Source organism: Bicyclus anynana, chromosome 23, assembly GCF_947172395.1.
Source record: "Bicyclus anynana chromosome 23, ilBicAnyn1.1, whole genome shotgun sequence".
NCBI lineage: Eukaryota > Metazoa > Arthropoda > Insecta > Lepidoptera > Nymphalidae > Bicyclus > Bicyclus anynana.
Window position 1 is genome coordinate 2,171,134 of NC_069105.1, and position 18,868 is coordinate 2,190,001.

The 18,868-nt window shown below is 36.8% G+C and overlaps 1 protein-coding gene across 4 annotated transcripts in view; it reads left to right on the forward strand.

Moving 5' to 3' along the window:
• The window catches only part of LOC112043697 (nuclear pore complex protein Nup58), a 29,110-nt gene extending 15,867 nt beyond the window's left edge, over positions 1-13,243 (forward strand). For 2 of the 4 annotated variants that reach the window (XM_052888804.1, XM_052888805.1), the window contains exons 11-13: positions 408-530; positions 1,648-1,731; positions 3,624-8,543. In XM_052888804.1, the coding sequence (XP_052744764.1) occupies positions 408-530; positions 1,648-1,731; positions 3,624-3,748 (332 nt within the window). In that variant the 3' untranslated portion in view covers positions 3,749-8,543. Of the gene's footprint in view, positions 1-407; positions 531-1,647; positions 1,732-3,623; positions 8,544-11,729 lie in introns of those variants that run through there. The other 2 variants (XR_008252068.1, XR_008252067.1) reach the window with 2 other exon arrangements.
• Positions 13,244-18,868: the final 5,625 nt, after the last annotated feature.

Consider the following 18,868-nt stretch of genomic DNA (forward strand, 5'->3'; position numbering starts at 1 on the left):
TCGCGAATTGCGGCAAACTTTCAAGAGTGAAAAGAACTGTCACCGTACGCATGCTATCTGAAAAACACTATCGTCATCAACCCATATTCATCTCACTGCTGAGCTCGAGTCTCCTCTCAGAATGAGAGGGGTTAGGCCAATAGTCCATCACGCTGACCCATTGCGGATTGGCAGACTTCACACACGCAGAGAATTAAGATAATTCTCTGGTGTGCAGGTTTCCTCACGATGTTTTCCTTCACCGTTTGAGACACGTGATATTTAATTTATTAAAATGCACAAAACTGTGCATGCATGCCCCGGACCGGATTTGAACTCACACCCTTCGGAATCGGAGGCAGAGGAGTCATATCCACTGGGCTATCACGGCTCTGAAAAAACACTATACAAATAAACTTTGATTACAGCAAACGCAAGCCTCGACCAGATTCTGCGCGACGCCGAAGGCTCGAGGAAAAGCACCAAGAATGCGAATCTCTCGGACATTGGGCTCGGCAGCGCCGTGCTCTCCGACCCGCGGGCCGCTTTAGGTAAGTTACTACTAGCAACTACACAATACCAGCGGCGAAGAGTACATACAGGCTGATTCCCGCTGGGTTACCTTTTAAAAATATATACATATATACATATACATTATTGTAATCATTGACCTCTCATGTACAAAAGGACAATTTTGTATGGAGGCTGGGCCTTTTTTCAGAGTGTCAACAATTTTTTTTATATTAAAAGAACATAAAATATAAGACTAAAAATCTTAATAAAAAAATTTTTGGAACCCGCATATTTTTTTAATTAAATAAATAAAATCCATTTTTTTCATTTGCTGACAACATTAATTAAGAATTTTTTTTATGACAACATGCTTGTAACTCACACCCTGACAAATTGTCAAAGATCTTTGCGTAGTTGCGATCGTATAGGGCGTTTTTAAAGCAATTTAAGGAATTGTTTTGTTTCATGCTTCTCTGTCTACGATTTAATGTTGATTTTTAACTTGTGTCATACTCAACTAACTCATATATGTCAACGTTTGACAATATTACATGACATTGACGGCTTACATCGGATATGAATTTAATTCCAGTTATTTTTATTTTTTATTTTGAACACTTTTACCGTATTGTCTTTGTTCTTGTAGACAAGGGAGTGAAACAAAAAAAGTTATATAATTAATGCAGATTCCAAAAAATCTGAGAATTATTTTTGAAACAACAATTTGTATCTTCTATCCGTAAACAATACTATCGAACTGCTTTTTTTTTATTCTTTACAAGTTACTTACTTAGCCCTTGACTACAATCTCACCTGATGGTAAGTGATGATGTAATCTAAGATGGAAGCGGGCTAACTTATTAGGAAAATCCACACTCCTTTCGGTTTCTACACGACATCGTACCGGAACGCTAAATCGCTTGGCGGTACGTCTTTGCCGGTAGGGTGGTAACTAGCCACGGCTGAAGCCTCCCACCAGCTAGACCTGAACCAATAAAGAAAACCTTAATCGGCCCAGCCGGGGATCGAACCTAGGACCTCCGTTAATAAATCCTCCGCGCATACCACTGCGCCACGGAGGCCGTCAAAATAAAATGCTTATAAATTAAAATAATTTTCCTTTAACAGTTAACTTAGTAATTATTATTTGAACAGGTAACATACAGCAGTTAGCTGGACCGACTCCCTTCACCTACCTGGGCAGCACTCTGTCATCATTCCCCTCAGCGGATTCCACAGGTAATAGAAACTTATCTTCGTAATCCATCATCATGATCATTAACAGCCTCAGACTAATTAGATAAAGACCTGCCTCGCAAGACATTATTTTTCTGTCAACGTATATGATCAACGATCTTATGCGATTATAAACACTGTCTCTAAAGAATCGATGTTTCATAGTTTAAAATCGTGTCCGTCGGTTAAAAACCTCCGTAAAAATACCTTTTTATGTAGTTATATGGTGTAAAAAACGAACAAAAACTGCTAGTTTAGTTTAAAATATGTATGAAATCTAAGCTAGTTTTCCTTAGAAAATGGCAGAAAATTTTGTTCGTGAATTTGGGTGCGATACTAGTCTGTATTATGTATTTAGTCTGAGTTAACAGCCGATGAACATAACCCCCTTGCATGGACTCCCAAAGATAACGGTCTCAAGCCAGCCAAAAAAACTATAAATAGAAATTAGGAAATGCACGCCAGCCAATAGAACGTCGGCACCAGTAACCCAGGTATACCCCCATATAAAAATTATATGGAGATGATAATATACTGAATAAGGATCTGGAAAAATAATTGACTTAATAAAAGTATGTTTTTTGAAGAAAAACACAATTTATTTATCATTCTTCTTGCTCAAACAGTTCGCTGGTGTACCAAAGCGATGAAGTAACTGTATTTTTTTCTGTTACCAATAAGCTAAACAAACAAACTAATCTTCAAAAATGTCTTAAAACTCATGCTGTATGGTCAACAATCTTTGCTTGTTACGTTGGGGACAAATTAAAGATGAATTAAAAATGTTGAAATGAACTTTTTTTGATAAAGTAATGATTTCATTATTAAAGTAGAATTATCTACATTTTTTTTGATACTGATTTGATTTTTAAATGTCTTTATTATATAATATATTGTAAAAGTGTTGTTAGAACAATAGACTTATAATAAAAATAAGTCGGGTTTTCCTTCCTGACGCTATAACTCCAGAACGCACGAACCGATTTCCACGGTTTTGCATTCGTTGGAAAGGTCTCGGGCTCCGTGAGGTTTATAGCTAAAGAAAATTAGGGGTAGGGTAGGGTAGGAGCAGGGTAGGGGTAGTTGAAAGTTTACATCGACTTTCACGCGGACGAAGTCGCGGGCGTCCGCTAGTAGACTTATAAATATTTCTTATTGCTAACATGTTATGGTCATTTGTTTGTACAGGTTTACACACCTTTATAAACATTTAGAGTAATGGCAGGAAAAACAATTTGGACATAATTTACAAAGTAACAAACTATTATTAACTTGAGACATGTACGTACCAACCTACCACTGCTAAGCGCCCGTTTGATAATACATGTACATTTCTATTTATTATATTATTACATAGAAGTAACTTTACGGATGGTAACTTATTCTAAACAGGATGATTCGGTCTTTAGTGCGGATATTTTTTTTCGTGGTTCTGTATCATTAATAGAATATAAATCTACAAACAGTTCGATACATTTTATGTAATTTTTTTTTTTAATTTATGTCTCTAAAATAACAAAATAATGTACATAATATTACTAAACAAGATATATTCAGCTTAAAAGTGATCTGGTGACGTCCTTTAGGTATCAAACGAAAATAAAATAAACGCACAATAGGGTGACCCTAAAATTCTGTTCAAAAGTAAATAAGTTTAGCTAACGATAATTTTGTTATTTTTGAGTTAAAAAAAAAAGAAAAAATACGTGATCATTAAATTTTGTTTATGTACAAAATATAAAAATATCCGCACTAAAAAAATTTTCTTCCTGTATATAGTATATTGAAATGAACTTATTTTTTTTTTGCGGGTAACGTTAGATATAATTAAATTGCCGGGTGGAAGGCCTGGTCCAGGGATAGCCATTCCCTTTTTAAAACTTGAAATATTTCAGGATCGAACTGGCAACCTCAACCGCAACCCGTCAACACGTCGCTGACGATGCCGAGCTTTGGCGCCGCCCAGAACGAGACCAGCTTCCAGCTGCAAAAGCCGCCCGGCAAGAGGGGGAAACAATGATATTGGAGATAATAAGGTACACGAAAGTGCACCTTAACGCTGGACAATTGAGAACAATTTCGCGTGTGAAATGTGATGAATTTAGGATATAATTATTACTGTTGTAAAGTACGCGCGTTAACAACTGAGTCTTAGGGCCATAAATCATTTCTCTATATCTATCTCGCTTGCACTTATGGGTCTTATGGAGCCGTCTAGTGAAGGGTGTAACAATGAAAGACATATTATCGATAAGTAAAGTTTATTATCGTATCTTGTTCACAAAATTAAAAAAATTAACAATATTTGATTTAATATAATACATATTTCATATTATATAATTATTAACTAAATAAAATTAATCTTCATCTGAGTCTTCATCATCAGAATCTTCGTCTTCTGCCAAATTTATTATAAGCGGCGCGTGATCTCTAATTAGAGCTTTTTGTAAATCTTTGTTTTGAAGTTCTTCGGCATGCCTAACACATTTGGCCCAGTCTTCTCGTGTGACATTTTCTATGGCTCGGTGGAGGTGATTTTCGACATCTGCTATCTTGAAGGTATTATTATTCTTCGCAACTTCTCCCTTTACTTGTGCCCAAATTAATTCTATTGGGTTATATTGACAGTGATATGGAGGGAGCCTTATTACTTCATGACCTCGTTCATTTGCCAGATGGTCTAAAGCGTAGACCTTCTGCGGGTTACTGGCTTTTACTTTTCTTATTAATTCTTCAATAATTTCGTTGCTGGAATATGGAATCTTTTTCTTTGTCAACCATTCTTGAATTTCAGCTTTCCTCGTGTTTCTTGTGGGTATCTTTTCCAACTGTATCGAATGATAGCTTGCGTTATCGACAATTATAACTGAGGGCTCTTCAAGTAGATTCAGGAATTCGGAAAACCATGCCATATATGTTTCGCCATCCATTTCTGTGTGGTAATCAGCATCCTTTGATTTCACCGCTTTAAATATTAGCTTCGCATCTGGAACGAAGCCAGTCCTTGCAGAACCCGCATGGCAAACTATTAATCTTTGGCCTTTTCCCACAGGCTGATTCTTGAAACCTCCTTCATCGTTGCTTCCAAGCCACATCCTCTTTCTTGCATGGTTTTGATTAATCCATGTTTCGTCTAGATAGAAACGTGGTCGCTGATCGTTAGTTCTTCTAAGTAAATCCAATTTCCTTAAAAAGTCCATTCTAGCACAAACAATATCAGTTCTTTCCATTAAATATTTACGTCCTTCGCTATTTTTCTTATACTGGAACCCAACCTCCTTCAGTAGTATTCTCATTGAAGTGTTGCCGCATTTAAAATCGGGTAATTGTTCACGGAATTTTTCTAAAATTTTCGCCACGGATGGATACTCTCCATTCTCATAAAATGAAGCTACAGTTCGCTTCAACACACTTTTATCAAAATCGTCAATATTAGTGACGGTTTGTGGTTTCTTAAAATTTGTTCTTGGTATACAGGTACTGCCTGATTGTGATACTTCCGTCTTGATTCGGTCCACTGTCGCTCTGCTCACACCACAAACAAATGCGGCCATTTCACGTGGTTTGTTGAAATTTAGAGAAGCCACTTTATTCGGATCACTTTTCAATTCATTGAGAAACAGGAATACGTTGTGAATCAGTGTTCGAGCTTGAGGGCTAATATCGCCATGTAATTTCTTCAGATCAACGTTAGAAAATAAAGTATCCATAGTGCGCAACGAGTAACACATGAATGTATTTATTTAATTGCAGTAAACACATTTATAGCAAAAAAAATACGCAATGCAATTACATTAGAAACCGACCAATCAGAATCGTCCAAATCATTATTGACTCATCATTAGCACGTGCGCAGGTAGCCGTTTATCGATAATTAGGGTGCGCAGGTAGGCGCGCTGCACATTCCTATCTTTTTTGACTTTTATGACCGGACGACTCAGATGATAACGCGCATACTATAGTAGTAATGTGTGTTGTTCCAATGGGGATGATGACTGGGTTTGAATATATTGATTTTTATGATAAATTCGGGTAAATAAGGTCAATGTTAACTAATTTTTACACAAAAAGCAAAGATTGTCTGGATATTTGCTAAATAAATGAGATTATGAAATTTCAAATTCTATTAAAATAGAAATCTTTTATCGTAATTAGATGAAAATTAGTACAGTTTTAGCTTCCTTACAATAAAAGTGTCATTTTTTAATATTTGAACTATAAACATAAACGCACAAATAACATAGATATTAGTAGTTTTGTTTGAACGCACATACAAATCTAACGATCATTACATTATCTACGACGTCATTAGTTCGTGCCATTTTGTATGGGGCGTTTTTCAGTGATCCGCGGCAGCGCCGCAAATCTGACCTTTTAAATCCCTATAGCTCCGTAAGTAATGATCGCAGACACCCTGTTCCTTTGACAAAATTGCTTTACTATTAGCATACTCTTAATTTATATACAATTTAAAAAACTGTCATCATCCCTATACTCTGAATATCGCAACATGTCGAATGGGAATGGTGACTATAGCTTGGCAACTTCGTTCGTTACACTCTCAATGATCCGCGCGGGCCAGGGGGCGTGTAGCGATGAATGAAAAGCCCATGACTGATGCACCTCTCTTCCCCGCACGCACGACTTCACACCCGCGCAGTCTTTCCCCCCCGTCGCTGGCATATCATGGGAGTGTCATCAACGAACTTGTCATACTATAGGTTTGAATATATTGATTTTTAAGAGACATTCAGGTAATTTAGGTAAAAGAAAATAAATCTCTGTAACGTGCGATGTTGCTTGTAAGTTAAAGGAAACTACTTGGTAAAATTATATCTAAAAAATGAAGCAACGTCAGCGACGGCCTTGTCGCGCAGTGGGTAGTGACCCTGCTTTCTGCATCCACGGCCGTGGGTTCGATTCCCACAACTGGAAAATATTTGTGTGATGAGCATGGGTGTTTTCCAGTGTCTGTGTGTATTTATACATTATATAAGTATTTATATGTAGTAGTAATTGTATATGAATATTATAATATCAACTATCTTAGCACCCATAACACAAGCTACTCTGTATGCTTACTTTGGGGCTAGATAGTGATGTGTATTGTTTAAGTATATTTATTTTTATTTATTTATTTACCTATTTGCTATGTGTATGACTGAATATTGTCTATCTCATATTTCCTATAACTAATAAGTATCAGATAGGTTATATACAGGATGCTCGGGAGTATTTCCCATAACTTCAAGGTGTTGACGAGTCCACTTTTCAAAAATAAAAACTTTATGTTTTCATACAAAGTAATACAAATAATTCCGACTATCCATGTAACACACATCTTTATCCATCCTTGCATTTTAGAATCCGTATTACTTGGCTACGAGATAGTTATAAGGATGCGATTATGGGACACGTTTTAAGATCCAATCACAAAATAAATATTATTTACCCCGAAAATATTAATTTTAAAACACATGTTGAACTTTAACATTATTAATTAATTTTCGGTATAGAACGTACCTCAGAGTTATGGGAAATACTTCCCAGCACCCTGTATAACAGATAAGTAATATATCTGATTTTTGTTATAACTATTTCATAATTGAAAAAAAAAATTAAACCCACCTACCCGTATTTGAGTAGCGTGATGGTTTAATGATTTAACCTCTCGGTATATATAAAATGTCTTCATTGGCTCAGTGATTTACACTAAATATAAATAAGAAGTAGTTTAATATACTGTTATTTCATAATTTTGTATAGAATCATGACACTGTTAGATTGTGAAATACGTTACTTTTTAATCTCACTCGTGATATTATAATCTGCCGTCATATTGTGAACTGAAAATACTGATTACAATTTAACGTGTTATTTTTCGGTATACTATATTCGGTAAATAAATAATATTTTAAAATTTAACGATTTATAAACATTTTACAAGTAGACATTGAAGACGAAGAATTCCTTGAAAAAATGATATTTTCAAATCTTGTATCTAATTATTTATATTTATAATAATAGGCTAATTATTAACACTGTTTTTAAATGGTCTTAAATTTTACTAGATCGAAAATAATTTATGATATTTTTTTTGAGACATTAATTCATAAAACATTTAATTTTTAAATATTTCTTGACAGTACGAGTCAAAAGGCCAACCACCATGATTGTCTATATTTTATCTGTTTCATGACGTCACTTAAGCTTGTAAACACTAAATCTTATCCAAGCGCTTTGTTTGACAAAATTATTACTTATTTAATTAGTTTGACGTTTATTCCTTAGGTGACGTCAAGTAAGGTCGTGACGTCACAAAATGGATGACCGCGTTTTTGACGTTCGGAAAAATAGAAAAAATAAGTTTTCTATGAACTTTTATTAATTTATATGGATATATATTACGGACCCTTATTCCATGAATATAAATCTATATATCATATTGTTTATCTTAACGTCGTCATCAACCCATATTCGGCTCACTGCTGAGCTCGAGTCTCCTCTCAGAACGAGAGGGGTTAGGCCAATAGTCCACCACGCTGGCCCAGTGCGGATTGGCAGACTTCACACACGCAGAGAATGAAGATAATTCTCCGGTATGCAGGTTTCCTCACGATGTTTTCCTTCACCGATTGAGACACGTGATATTTAATTTCTTAAAATGCACACAACTGAAAAGTTGGAGGTGCATGCCCCGGACCGGATTCGAACCCACACCCTCCGGAATCGGAGGCAGAGGTCATATCCACTGGGCTATCACTGCTCTTTTATCTTTTATCTTAACGATGCGAGTCAACTTTCTTTGTATACCATTCAATGATGTTGTAAATAAAAACCATTGTAATTTTTTTTTATTTAAGTTTAGTACTGTTTTTTACTTCACATGCAGATTTTGAACGAATTTAATCTATGACAACTTAAAAAAAACGATTATGACAACTTATAAAATAAATGACATGGATGATAAGCCAAGCAATCGCTTGGCTGCAATAATTCCTGATGGTAAGTTGGAACATTATTATCAATCCGTATACGGCTCACTGCTGAGCTCTAGTCTCCTCTCAGAATGAGAGGGGTTAGGCCAACAGTCCTACACGGTGGCCCAATTCGGATTGGCAGACTTCACAAACACAGTGAATTGAAAAAAATCTCTGGTAGGTTTCCTCACAATGTTTTTCCTTCACCGTTTGAGACACGTGATATATAATTTCTTAAAATGCACACAACTGAAAGGAGGTGCATGCACCGGACCGTATTCGAACCCACGCACTCCAGAATCGGGGGCAGAGGTCATATCCACTGCGCTATCACGGCTCTCTCCCTATAGGGACTCGCCTTAATTATTATTATTTTATACTCAGAGGCACAATTATCCGCCCACTTAATATGACGCGAGTATAGTATAGTGGGCGGATAATTGTGCCTCTGAGTATATTATTGTTTAGCTTCTAGCAATTGTTTTTCCTCTTTTTGCAAATTTAGCAAAACTTTACTTTGACCTCCATTTATAATATTGAGTGTACGACGCGACGTTTATGATATTGATATGGTCACTATTAAATGTTGTTAAGTTAGCTAATTACGTAATAACTTGAGACATTAGGTCACTTAATTATGGACTGAAGAAAGTAACAGATTTCGTATTACATATAAGTCATGTTTATAAAAAGTCATGGCTCGTATTCTATAAGTATTCTGTTTTTGTTTATTTAAAAGAAAAAGAGGAATATGAGTCATGTTTATAAAAAGTCATGGCTTGTATTCTAAAAGTATTCTGTTGTTGTTTATTTAAAAGAAAAAAGAGGAATGTGAGTCATGTTTATACGTAAATGTGGCTTGTATTCTATAAATATTCAGTGGTCGTTTGGTTAAAATAAGAAGAGGAATATGAGTTATGTTTTTAAATAGTCATCGCTTGTACTAAATACTAAATGTGGCTCTCTAAGTGTTGTTCCATAAAATATTTTCGCTAGTCGTTTGGTTATCAAGCGAACCGGGGAATATGAGTCAAGTTTCCTAAATCGTGGCTTGTATTTTAGAAATATTCGCTAGTCGTTTGTTTAAAAGGGAAAAGGAGAATGAGTCATGTTTATAAAAAGTCATCCCTTGTATTCTCTAAATGTGGCTTATATTCTAAAGAGGAATATTAGTTATGCTTATAAAAAGTCGTGTCTTGTATTCTATACATATTCGCTAGTCGTTGGTTGATAAGCAAAAAGGGGCATTAAAGTCAAGTTTATTATTGACGGCCGTGTGACGCAGTGGGTATAGTACGCGCGTTAACAACTGAGTCTTAGGGCCATAAATCATTTCTCTATATCTATCTCGCTTGCACTTATGGGTCTTATGGAGCCGTCTAGTGAAGGGTGTAACAATGAAAGACATATTATCGATAAGTAAAGTTTATTATCGTATCTTGTTCACAAAATTAAAAAAATTAACAATATTTGATTTAATATAATACATATTTCATATTATATAATTATTAACTAAATAAAATTAATCTTCACCTGAGTCTTCATCATCAGAATCTTCGTCTTCTGCCAAATTTATTATAAGCGGCGCGTGATCTCTAATTAGAGCTTTTTGTAAATCTTTGTTTTGAAGTTCTTCGGCATGCCTAACACATTTGGCCCAGTCTTCTCGTGTGACATTTTCTATGGCTCGGTGGAGGTGATTTTCGACATCTGCTATCTTGAAGGTATTATTATTCTTCGCAACTTCTCCCTTTACTTGTGCCCAAATTAATTCTATTGGGTTATATTGACAGTGATATGGAGGGAGCCTTATTACTTCATGACCTCGTTCATTTGCCAGATGGTCTAAAGCGTAGACCTTCTGCGGGTTACTGGCTTTTACTTTTCTTATTAATTCTTCAATAATTTCGTTGCTGGAATATGAAATCTTTTTCTTTGTCAACCATTCTTGAATTTCAGCTTTCCTCGTGTTTCTTGTGGGTATCTTTTCCAACTGTATCGAATGATAGCTTGCGTTATCGACAATTATAACTGAGGGCTCTTCAAGTAGATTCAGGAATCCGGAAAACCATGCCATATATGTTTCGCCATCCATTTCTGTGTGGTAATCAGCATCCTTTGATTTCACCGCTTTAAATATTAGCTTCGCATCTGGAACGAAGCCAGTCCTTGCAGAACCCGCATGGCAAACTATTAATCTTTGGCCTTTTCCCACAGGCTGATTCTTGAAACCTCCTTCATCGTTGCTTCCAAGCCACATCCTCTTTCTTGCATGGTTTTGATTAATCCATGTTTCGTCTAGATAGAAACGTGGTCGCTGATCGTTAGTTCTTCTAAGTAAATCCAATTTCCTTAAAAAGTCCATTCTAGCACAAACAATATCAGTTCTTTCCATTAAATATTTACGTCCTTCGCTATTTTTCTTATACTGGAACCCAACCTCCTTCAGTAGTATTCTCATTGAAGTGTTGCCGCATTTAAAATCGGGTAATTGTTCACGGAATTTTTCTAAAATTTTCGCCACGGATGGATACTCTCCATTCTCATAAAATGAAGCTACAGTTCGCTTCAACACACTTTTATCAAAATCGTCAATATTAGTGACGGTTTGTGGTTTCTTAAAATTTGTTCTTGGTATACAGGTACTGCCTGATTGTGATACTTCCGTCTTGATTCGGTCCACTGTCGCTCTGCTCACACCACAAACAAATGCGGCCATTTCACGTGGTTTGTTGAAATTTAGAGAAGCCACTTTATTCGGATCACTTTTCAATTCATTGAGAAACAGGAATACGTTGTGAATCAGTGTTCGAGCTTGAGGGCTAATATCGCCATGTAATTTCTTCAGATCAACGTTAGAAAATAAAGTATCCATAGTGCGCAACGAGTAACACATGAATGTATTTATTTAATTGCAGTAAACACATTTATAGCAAAAAAAATACGCAATGCAATTACATTAGAAACCGACCAATCAGAATCGTCCAAATCATTATTGACTCATCATTAGCACGTGCGCAGGTAGCCGTTTATCGATAATTAGGGTGCGCAGGTAGGCGCGCTGCACATTCCTATCTTTTTTGACTTTTATGACCGGACGACTCAGATGATAACGCGCATACTATAGTGACCCTGCTTTCTGCATCCACGGCCGTGGGTTCGATTCCCACAACTGGAAAATATTTATATGATGAACATGGGTTTTTTCCAGTGTCTGTGTGTATTTATACATTATATAAGTATTTATATGTAGTATATAAATGTATATGAATATTATAATATCAACTATCTTAGTACCCATAATACAAGCTGCTCTGTATGCTTACTTTGGGGCTAGATAGTGATGTGTATTGTTTAAGTATATTTATATTTATATTTATTAAATCATGGCTTGCATGCTGTAAATGTGGCTTATATGGAAAAATATTCGCTAGTCGTTTTGAGTCGTGTTTATATGTAAATGTGGCTTGTATTCAATAAATATTCAGTGGTCGTTTGGTTAAAATAAAAAGAGGAATATGAGTTATGTTTATAAAAAGTCATGGCTTGCATTCTCTAAATATTCGAAAGTCGTTTGGTTAAAATGAAAAGAATGTAAGTCATGTTTATAAAAAAAACATGGCTTGTATTCTTTAAATGTTGCTTGTGTTTTATAAATATTCAGTTGTTGTTTGATTAAAAGAAAAAGTGGAATATTATGTTTATAGAAAGTCATTGCTTGTATTCTCTACATGTGGCTTGTATTCAACAAATATTCAGTTGTCGTTTGGTTAAGGCTCAGTCCAGAAAGGGCGAATTCGCTGCGATTCTCTCGCGCGTATTACGCGCAACCGTTGCGTCCAAAAACCGCGTATTACGCGCGAGCATTTGGGTAGAAATTCAGTATGAAACATGGAGTTGAACGCGCACTCGCTCTAGAGTTCGCGCGTTAACTGGACGCAACAAGGCGTCCCTAGTATTTCGACTCGCGAGCAATATGATTTTATGTTTTTAAAAGGACATTGTTTTTATACTCTAAATGTGGCTTGTACTTTATAAATATTTATAATAATAAATCTTTATTCATCAAAGCTTCATATCACAAATTAAGTTGAAGCCCTGCCTCCTGTACTAGTTATTACTGTGTTACAGAATGCAGTGTCTTCCCATTTTCAATGATAGAGTAGGTCGATAAACAATTTAAGTTATAAAAACAATAAATCATTCAATAAATCAGAAAAAAAAAATTCAGAACTGATGTAAAATAAACAAAAACAGGAGTGTGCGTGTATGAGTGTCTATGTAAAGATAAATTTATAAATATTAAGAAAATAAGAATTTGAGTTCTGTAGGTATAACAAATACACTGTCCCTTTATTTATATGCTTGATTATTGTTCAATATTAATTAATTCTCGGAGCCATCATAGTCGTAGTCTTTTAGCCATGATTTATGTAGATTTTAATTTCTCTATTGGTCAAGCTTTCCATAAATTCTAATTTTGTTTGATTTATTTGATAGATTATACAAATAAGGTGCAAAAAATTCAAAGTGTCTATGTGCAAAACTACTTTTTATTACTGGGATTGGGCATCTGTAGATTCTATTCGTATGTTTTAGTAAACTAGGGATTGTTATACGGTGGTATTTCCTCAATGCTTCATAATTTCTTGATATAGTTGTGTTGTTGGGAACGCAAAAGGATATTGCATGATAACCTTCAATAAAGCTCGTTGTGCTCGCTCAGTTTCTATCACAGTGTTTTAGAAGCACCTCCCCATGCACTTAGTAAGTAAGTCAACACTGCAAACCATGCGTAGGATTTTAAAAATATGGATTAATCTTCTAATGCGCATGCTGGTGTTAGATATATGTAGAGCCCAATTTAATTTGTCATCGATTGTAACACCAAGATATTTGACTGTGGTAACTGCTACTAAATAACTACAATCGCATGTCTGGTTACTTGTCTGTTTATAAGGATGATAGTGAGCCTGTTTAAAAGTTATCTGGAGGTCGTCCACTTCGCGTTTTACTATAGCAGAGGTATAAGGTTTTTTCAAGTGTTAAGGGAAAGAAGACTATGTTCTAAATTTAATGGAAAGAAAAAGGAAAGAAAAATGGAAGTACTGGGTTCAAATCCTGGGTCAGTGAATGCACGGTAAGCTGTCTGTCCTGGTCATGCCCCATGGAAAAAGCTCATCTAAGCGGTGACTGACGTCTACTTCTGTAGGCTGTAGTGTAGGCAAAATCGGCAAAGGGTTTGTTGTATGTTTATCTAATAACGATTTTAATAATTTTACGCGAAAGTTACGATGACTAAGTGACGGAGACGAAGAAGCAGAAGAAACGTGTCAGTGTATGATATGAGAATTTAGGACGGAGTCAAACCCTAAAGATTTCAGGCGTCGTGCCAGACATGGGGACTGGTAAAAGTTATCCATCCATAGTGTATACCCTTTATGCTCCAAGCCCTGGATCAGCTTCAATACAATTGTCGGGGTAGAGGCCTCTAATGGATTAGCAAACTGCTGCGGTGGAGATCTCTTATGAGCGTGAATATCAAACCGCCATAAGTAGCCGGTTTGAGATTCACAGACCTCATAAGATTTAATACCGCGAGTCGAGTCGCAGCTTTATTCGGAATAAGCTGGCCGATTTCGAGCCAGCCTTTCCTCATCAAAGGCTCTCGTCTAGTGAGATGTTCTGTTTCGGAGTATACATTTTTTGAAATTTAGAGCTCAAATGTAACAATATTGGCTGTATTTTATATAAACTTGCCTCAGAGTACTCTAACTCTGGCGCACACATGGCATTGTCGTTGAAATGCAGGCATTTACTTAAGATAATATAACGATCAATGCGCTGAATTTGGGAGTTGACAAAATATCAGCGGCGGTACTCCAGTATTCTTCGAGTCTGGTCTTAACCACAATCCCCATCGCCAATAGTATTGCAAAAAATCTGTCTAACTCATCCACTGAGGTGTCAACCCAGTTAGTGATGCGGCTATTGGGATGGAGACTATGATTCCGGAACTTCTGGCCTGCCACCTGCTGAGCGTATTTGTTGGTTTCTGAGGCAATATGCTCCATGATAGGCCGATCCCATATCTCGGTAAAAATGGTATAAGGATCGGCGGTGGACATATTTGTGGGCCCCACATTTTCGGCGGAGAACGTTTCCCGCCTCGATTCTGGTGGAATCGGAGGACTATGAAACGCTCTCCAATCAAAAACAAGCTCAGGTGATGTGTGGTGGTGTCGGTGTGAGTGTCAAGGGCTGGGTCCGCGAAATCTTCATCAAAAGGCGTCTCAAGGATGCTCTGGATTACTCTTCTAATTGCAGGCATGGATGGCACCGATATCTCATCGTCTACGTCGCTCTCGTCACAGCTGATGACAGCAGTTCTAATTTTAAAGTTTATTCCGGCCCTTAGGTGGGAAGTAATTGGTATGAGTTATTCCCTCAATGTGGAGGGAAGCTGCATTTTCCATACCAATACTCGGATCAAAACAACACTACTTTCCGAGTACGAAAAATGAAAAAAATTTTTGCATTTGTAGGTAAAGGCTTCAGACATAAATATCGGTTGAGAGGGCATATCAAGCTGGAGATGCTTAGTACATAGGTTATCTGTCCCTCGATGTTCTCTGTTGTACATTTTAAATGCTTGTAGAATTGTCTCTTTTGTCATTACAGAAGAAAAATCTATATATTTATAGGCTTGTTTGTCTCGGGCTTGGCATTCGTTCTATAAATATTATATCACGGATTGCATTGTTTTTCAACGGAACCTTTAGAGTTTTGCTTAATTTAGAGACCAACCCCAGCAATTCAGCCTTATTTTCTGATTTTTTGATGGGAATATTTCTCAATTCAAGGCATGAGGCATGATTTGGATCTTTTCTCTAATAACTCAATTTTATCTTCCAAAAGTTCTAAACAGGTGTTGTAATTTTCTTTTTAAATTTTCTCAATTTTCAGTCTAATATCGTCGTATTGCTTAGATAAGAAATCCAAAGAAGTACTTATTTCTTCGGTCTGTTTCTTAATATTGCGGATAGATACGAGCACATTTTTTTGTAACTCTTTGAAGCAGTCCTCCTGTTGCAGTTTAAATTCCTCATATCATCGTCATGCTGGCGTTTGCAAACGCGCAGTTTAGATGGGTCAGGGGCAAAGGCACTCTTGCGTGTCTGTTTCTTGAACTCTGGTTAGAGTCCGAATTACTATACTGATACTTGGACTGGATATTCGATTGTCGTTTGGTTCTTAAGCGAAAAGGAGAATACGAGTCAAGTATACTAAATCATGGCTTGTATTCTGTAAACGTGGCTTGTATTTTATAAACATTCGCTAGTCGTTTGTTTAAAAGGGTAAAGGAGGTACTTGCGGCAAATTAGGACCACCTTAATTTAATAGATATAAATAAAAGAGCTATATATTTATAGAATACTTATTTAATCAACAATGACAAAAATGTTTAGTTTCTTATTCTACGTATTGAGCTAAAAATAACGGATTTTTAAAAACCTTTTTGTGGTATTTGTTAAACCTGGGTTGCCTAATGTAACCAGCATATTCTGGCGCCACCATATGTCCTCTTTTAGCATCTTTTTTCGCTAAAACCACTGGCTGATTATGATCGTGAGCCTGCATCCTTTTTCGTCTGTATTATATTGTATAAGCGCAGTGGATAGTTTGGCAGGTCTAAATCTTCATATATTATTTTATATTTATCAAAATGCCGCATCACTATTGCTTTGTTAATTTTTTGTGCTCTACCGGGGCTTAAAATCTGAACCTTACGCATAGATATGTCAACGTATCTTTTTAAAAACATTTTAAACGGAAATAAACGGTTATGCTCATATAACATTATTAATTTAGTGAGATTATGTTTAGAATCTAAAATCATGGGATGCCTTTTATTATAACTAAACTCCGAATTGTGGATTCTACCTCCGACTCTCAATACGCCTTTTGAATCTAAAAATGGAGAGAGTGCTAATAATTTAGAATTACGATGTAGGGTTTGATTATTTGCAATTGCTTGAATTTCTTACACACCTTTCATGTGCGCCGCATACGTTGACTGGGCCCCATGGGGAGCTCATCTAAGCGGTGACTGACGTCTACTTCTGTAGGCTGTAGTGTAGGCAAAATCGGCAAAGGGTTTGTTGTATGTTTATCTAATAACGATTTTGATAATTTTACGCGAAAGTTACAATGACTAAGTGACGGAGACGAAGAAGCAGAAGAAACGTGTCATCATGGCCAACCTATTAGCGTCTCTCCATACCAAGATGTCTACGTCCCCTGAGGTAAGACCAGTGATATCTCCTGGCCTCATGTACCTTTTCGTGAGACCATGCAAGGCCTGCGGGACGAACTTACGATCGGTCCGCAGGGTTCCCACACAGTCAAACCCCAAAGATTTCAGGCGTCGAGCCAGACATGGGGACTGGTAAAAGTTATCCATCCACAGTGTATACCCTTTATGCTCCAAGCCCTGGATCAGCTTCAATACAATTGTCGGGGTAGAGGCCTCTAATGGATTAGCAAACTGCTGCGGTGGAGATCTCTTATGAGCGTGAATATCAAACCGCCATAAGTAGCCGGTTTGAGATACACAGACCTCATAAGATTTAATACCGCGAGTCGCAACTTTATTCTGCTGGCCGATTTCGAGCCAGCCTTTCCTCATCAAAGGCTCTCGTCTAGTGAGATGTTCTGTTTCGGAGTATACATTTTTTTGAAATTTAGAGTTAAAATGTAACAATATTGGCTTTTTATATAAGCTTGCCTCAGAGTACTCTAATTCTGGCGCACACATGGCATTGTCGTTGAAATGCAGGCATTTACTTAAGATAATATAACGATCAATGCGCTGAATTTGGGAGTTGACAAAATATCAGCGGCGGTACTCCAGTATTCTTCGAGTCTGGTCTTAACCACAATCCCCATCGCCAATAGTATTGCAAAAAATCTGTCTAACTCATCCACTGAGGTGTCAACCCAGTTAGTGATGCGGCTATTGGGATGGAGACTATGATTCCGGAACTTCTGGCCTGCCACCTGCTGAGCGTATTTGTTGGTTTCTGAGGCAATATGCTCCATGATAGGCCGATCCCATATCTCGGTAAAAATGGTATAAGGATCGGCGGTGGACATATTTGTGGGCCCCACATTTTCGGCGGAGAACGTTTCCCGCCTCGATTCTGGTGGAATCGGAGGACTATGAAACGCTCTCCAATCAAAAACAAGCTCAGGTGATGTGTGGTGGTGTCGGTGTGAGTGTCAAGGGCTGGGTCCGCGAAATCTTCATCAAAAGGCGTCTCAAGGATGCTCTGGATTACTCTTCTAATTGCAGGCATGGATGGCACCGATATCTCATCGTCTACGTCGCTCTCGTCACAGCTGATGACAGCAGTTCTAATTTTAAAGTTCATTCCGGCCCTTAGGTGGGAAGTAATTGGTATGAGTTATTCCCTCAATGTGGAGGGAAGCTGCATTTTCCATACCAATACTCGGATCAAAACAACACTACTTTCCGAGTACGAAAAATGAAAAAGTTTTTTGCATTTGTAGGTAAAGGCTTCAGACATAAATATCGGTTGAGAGGGCATATCAAGCTGGAGGTGCTTAGTACATAGTTTATCTGTCCCTCGATGTTCTCTGTTGTACATTTTAAATGCTTGTAGAATTGTCTCTTTTGTCATTACAGAAGAAAAATCTATATATTTATAGGCTTGTTTGTCTCGGGCTTGGCATTCGTTCTATAAATATTATATCACGGATTGCATTGTTTTTCAACGGAACCTTTAGAGTTTTGCTTAATTTAGAGACCAACCCCAACAATTCAGCCTTATTTTCTGATTTTTTGATGGGAATATTTCTCAATTCAAGGCATGAGGCATGATTTGGATCTTTTCTCTAATAACTCAATTTTATCTTCCAAAAGTTCTAAACAGGTGTTGTAATTTTCTTTTTAAATTTTCTCAATTTTCAGTCTAATATCGTCGTATTGCTTAGATAAGAAATCCAAAGAAGTACTTATTTCTTCGGTCTGTTTCTTAATATTGCGGATAGATACGAGCACATTTTTTTGTAACTCTTTGAAGCAGTCCTCCTGTTGCAGTTTAAATTCCTCATATCATCGTCATGCTGGCGTTTGT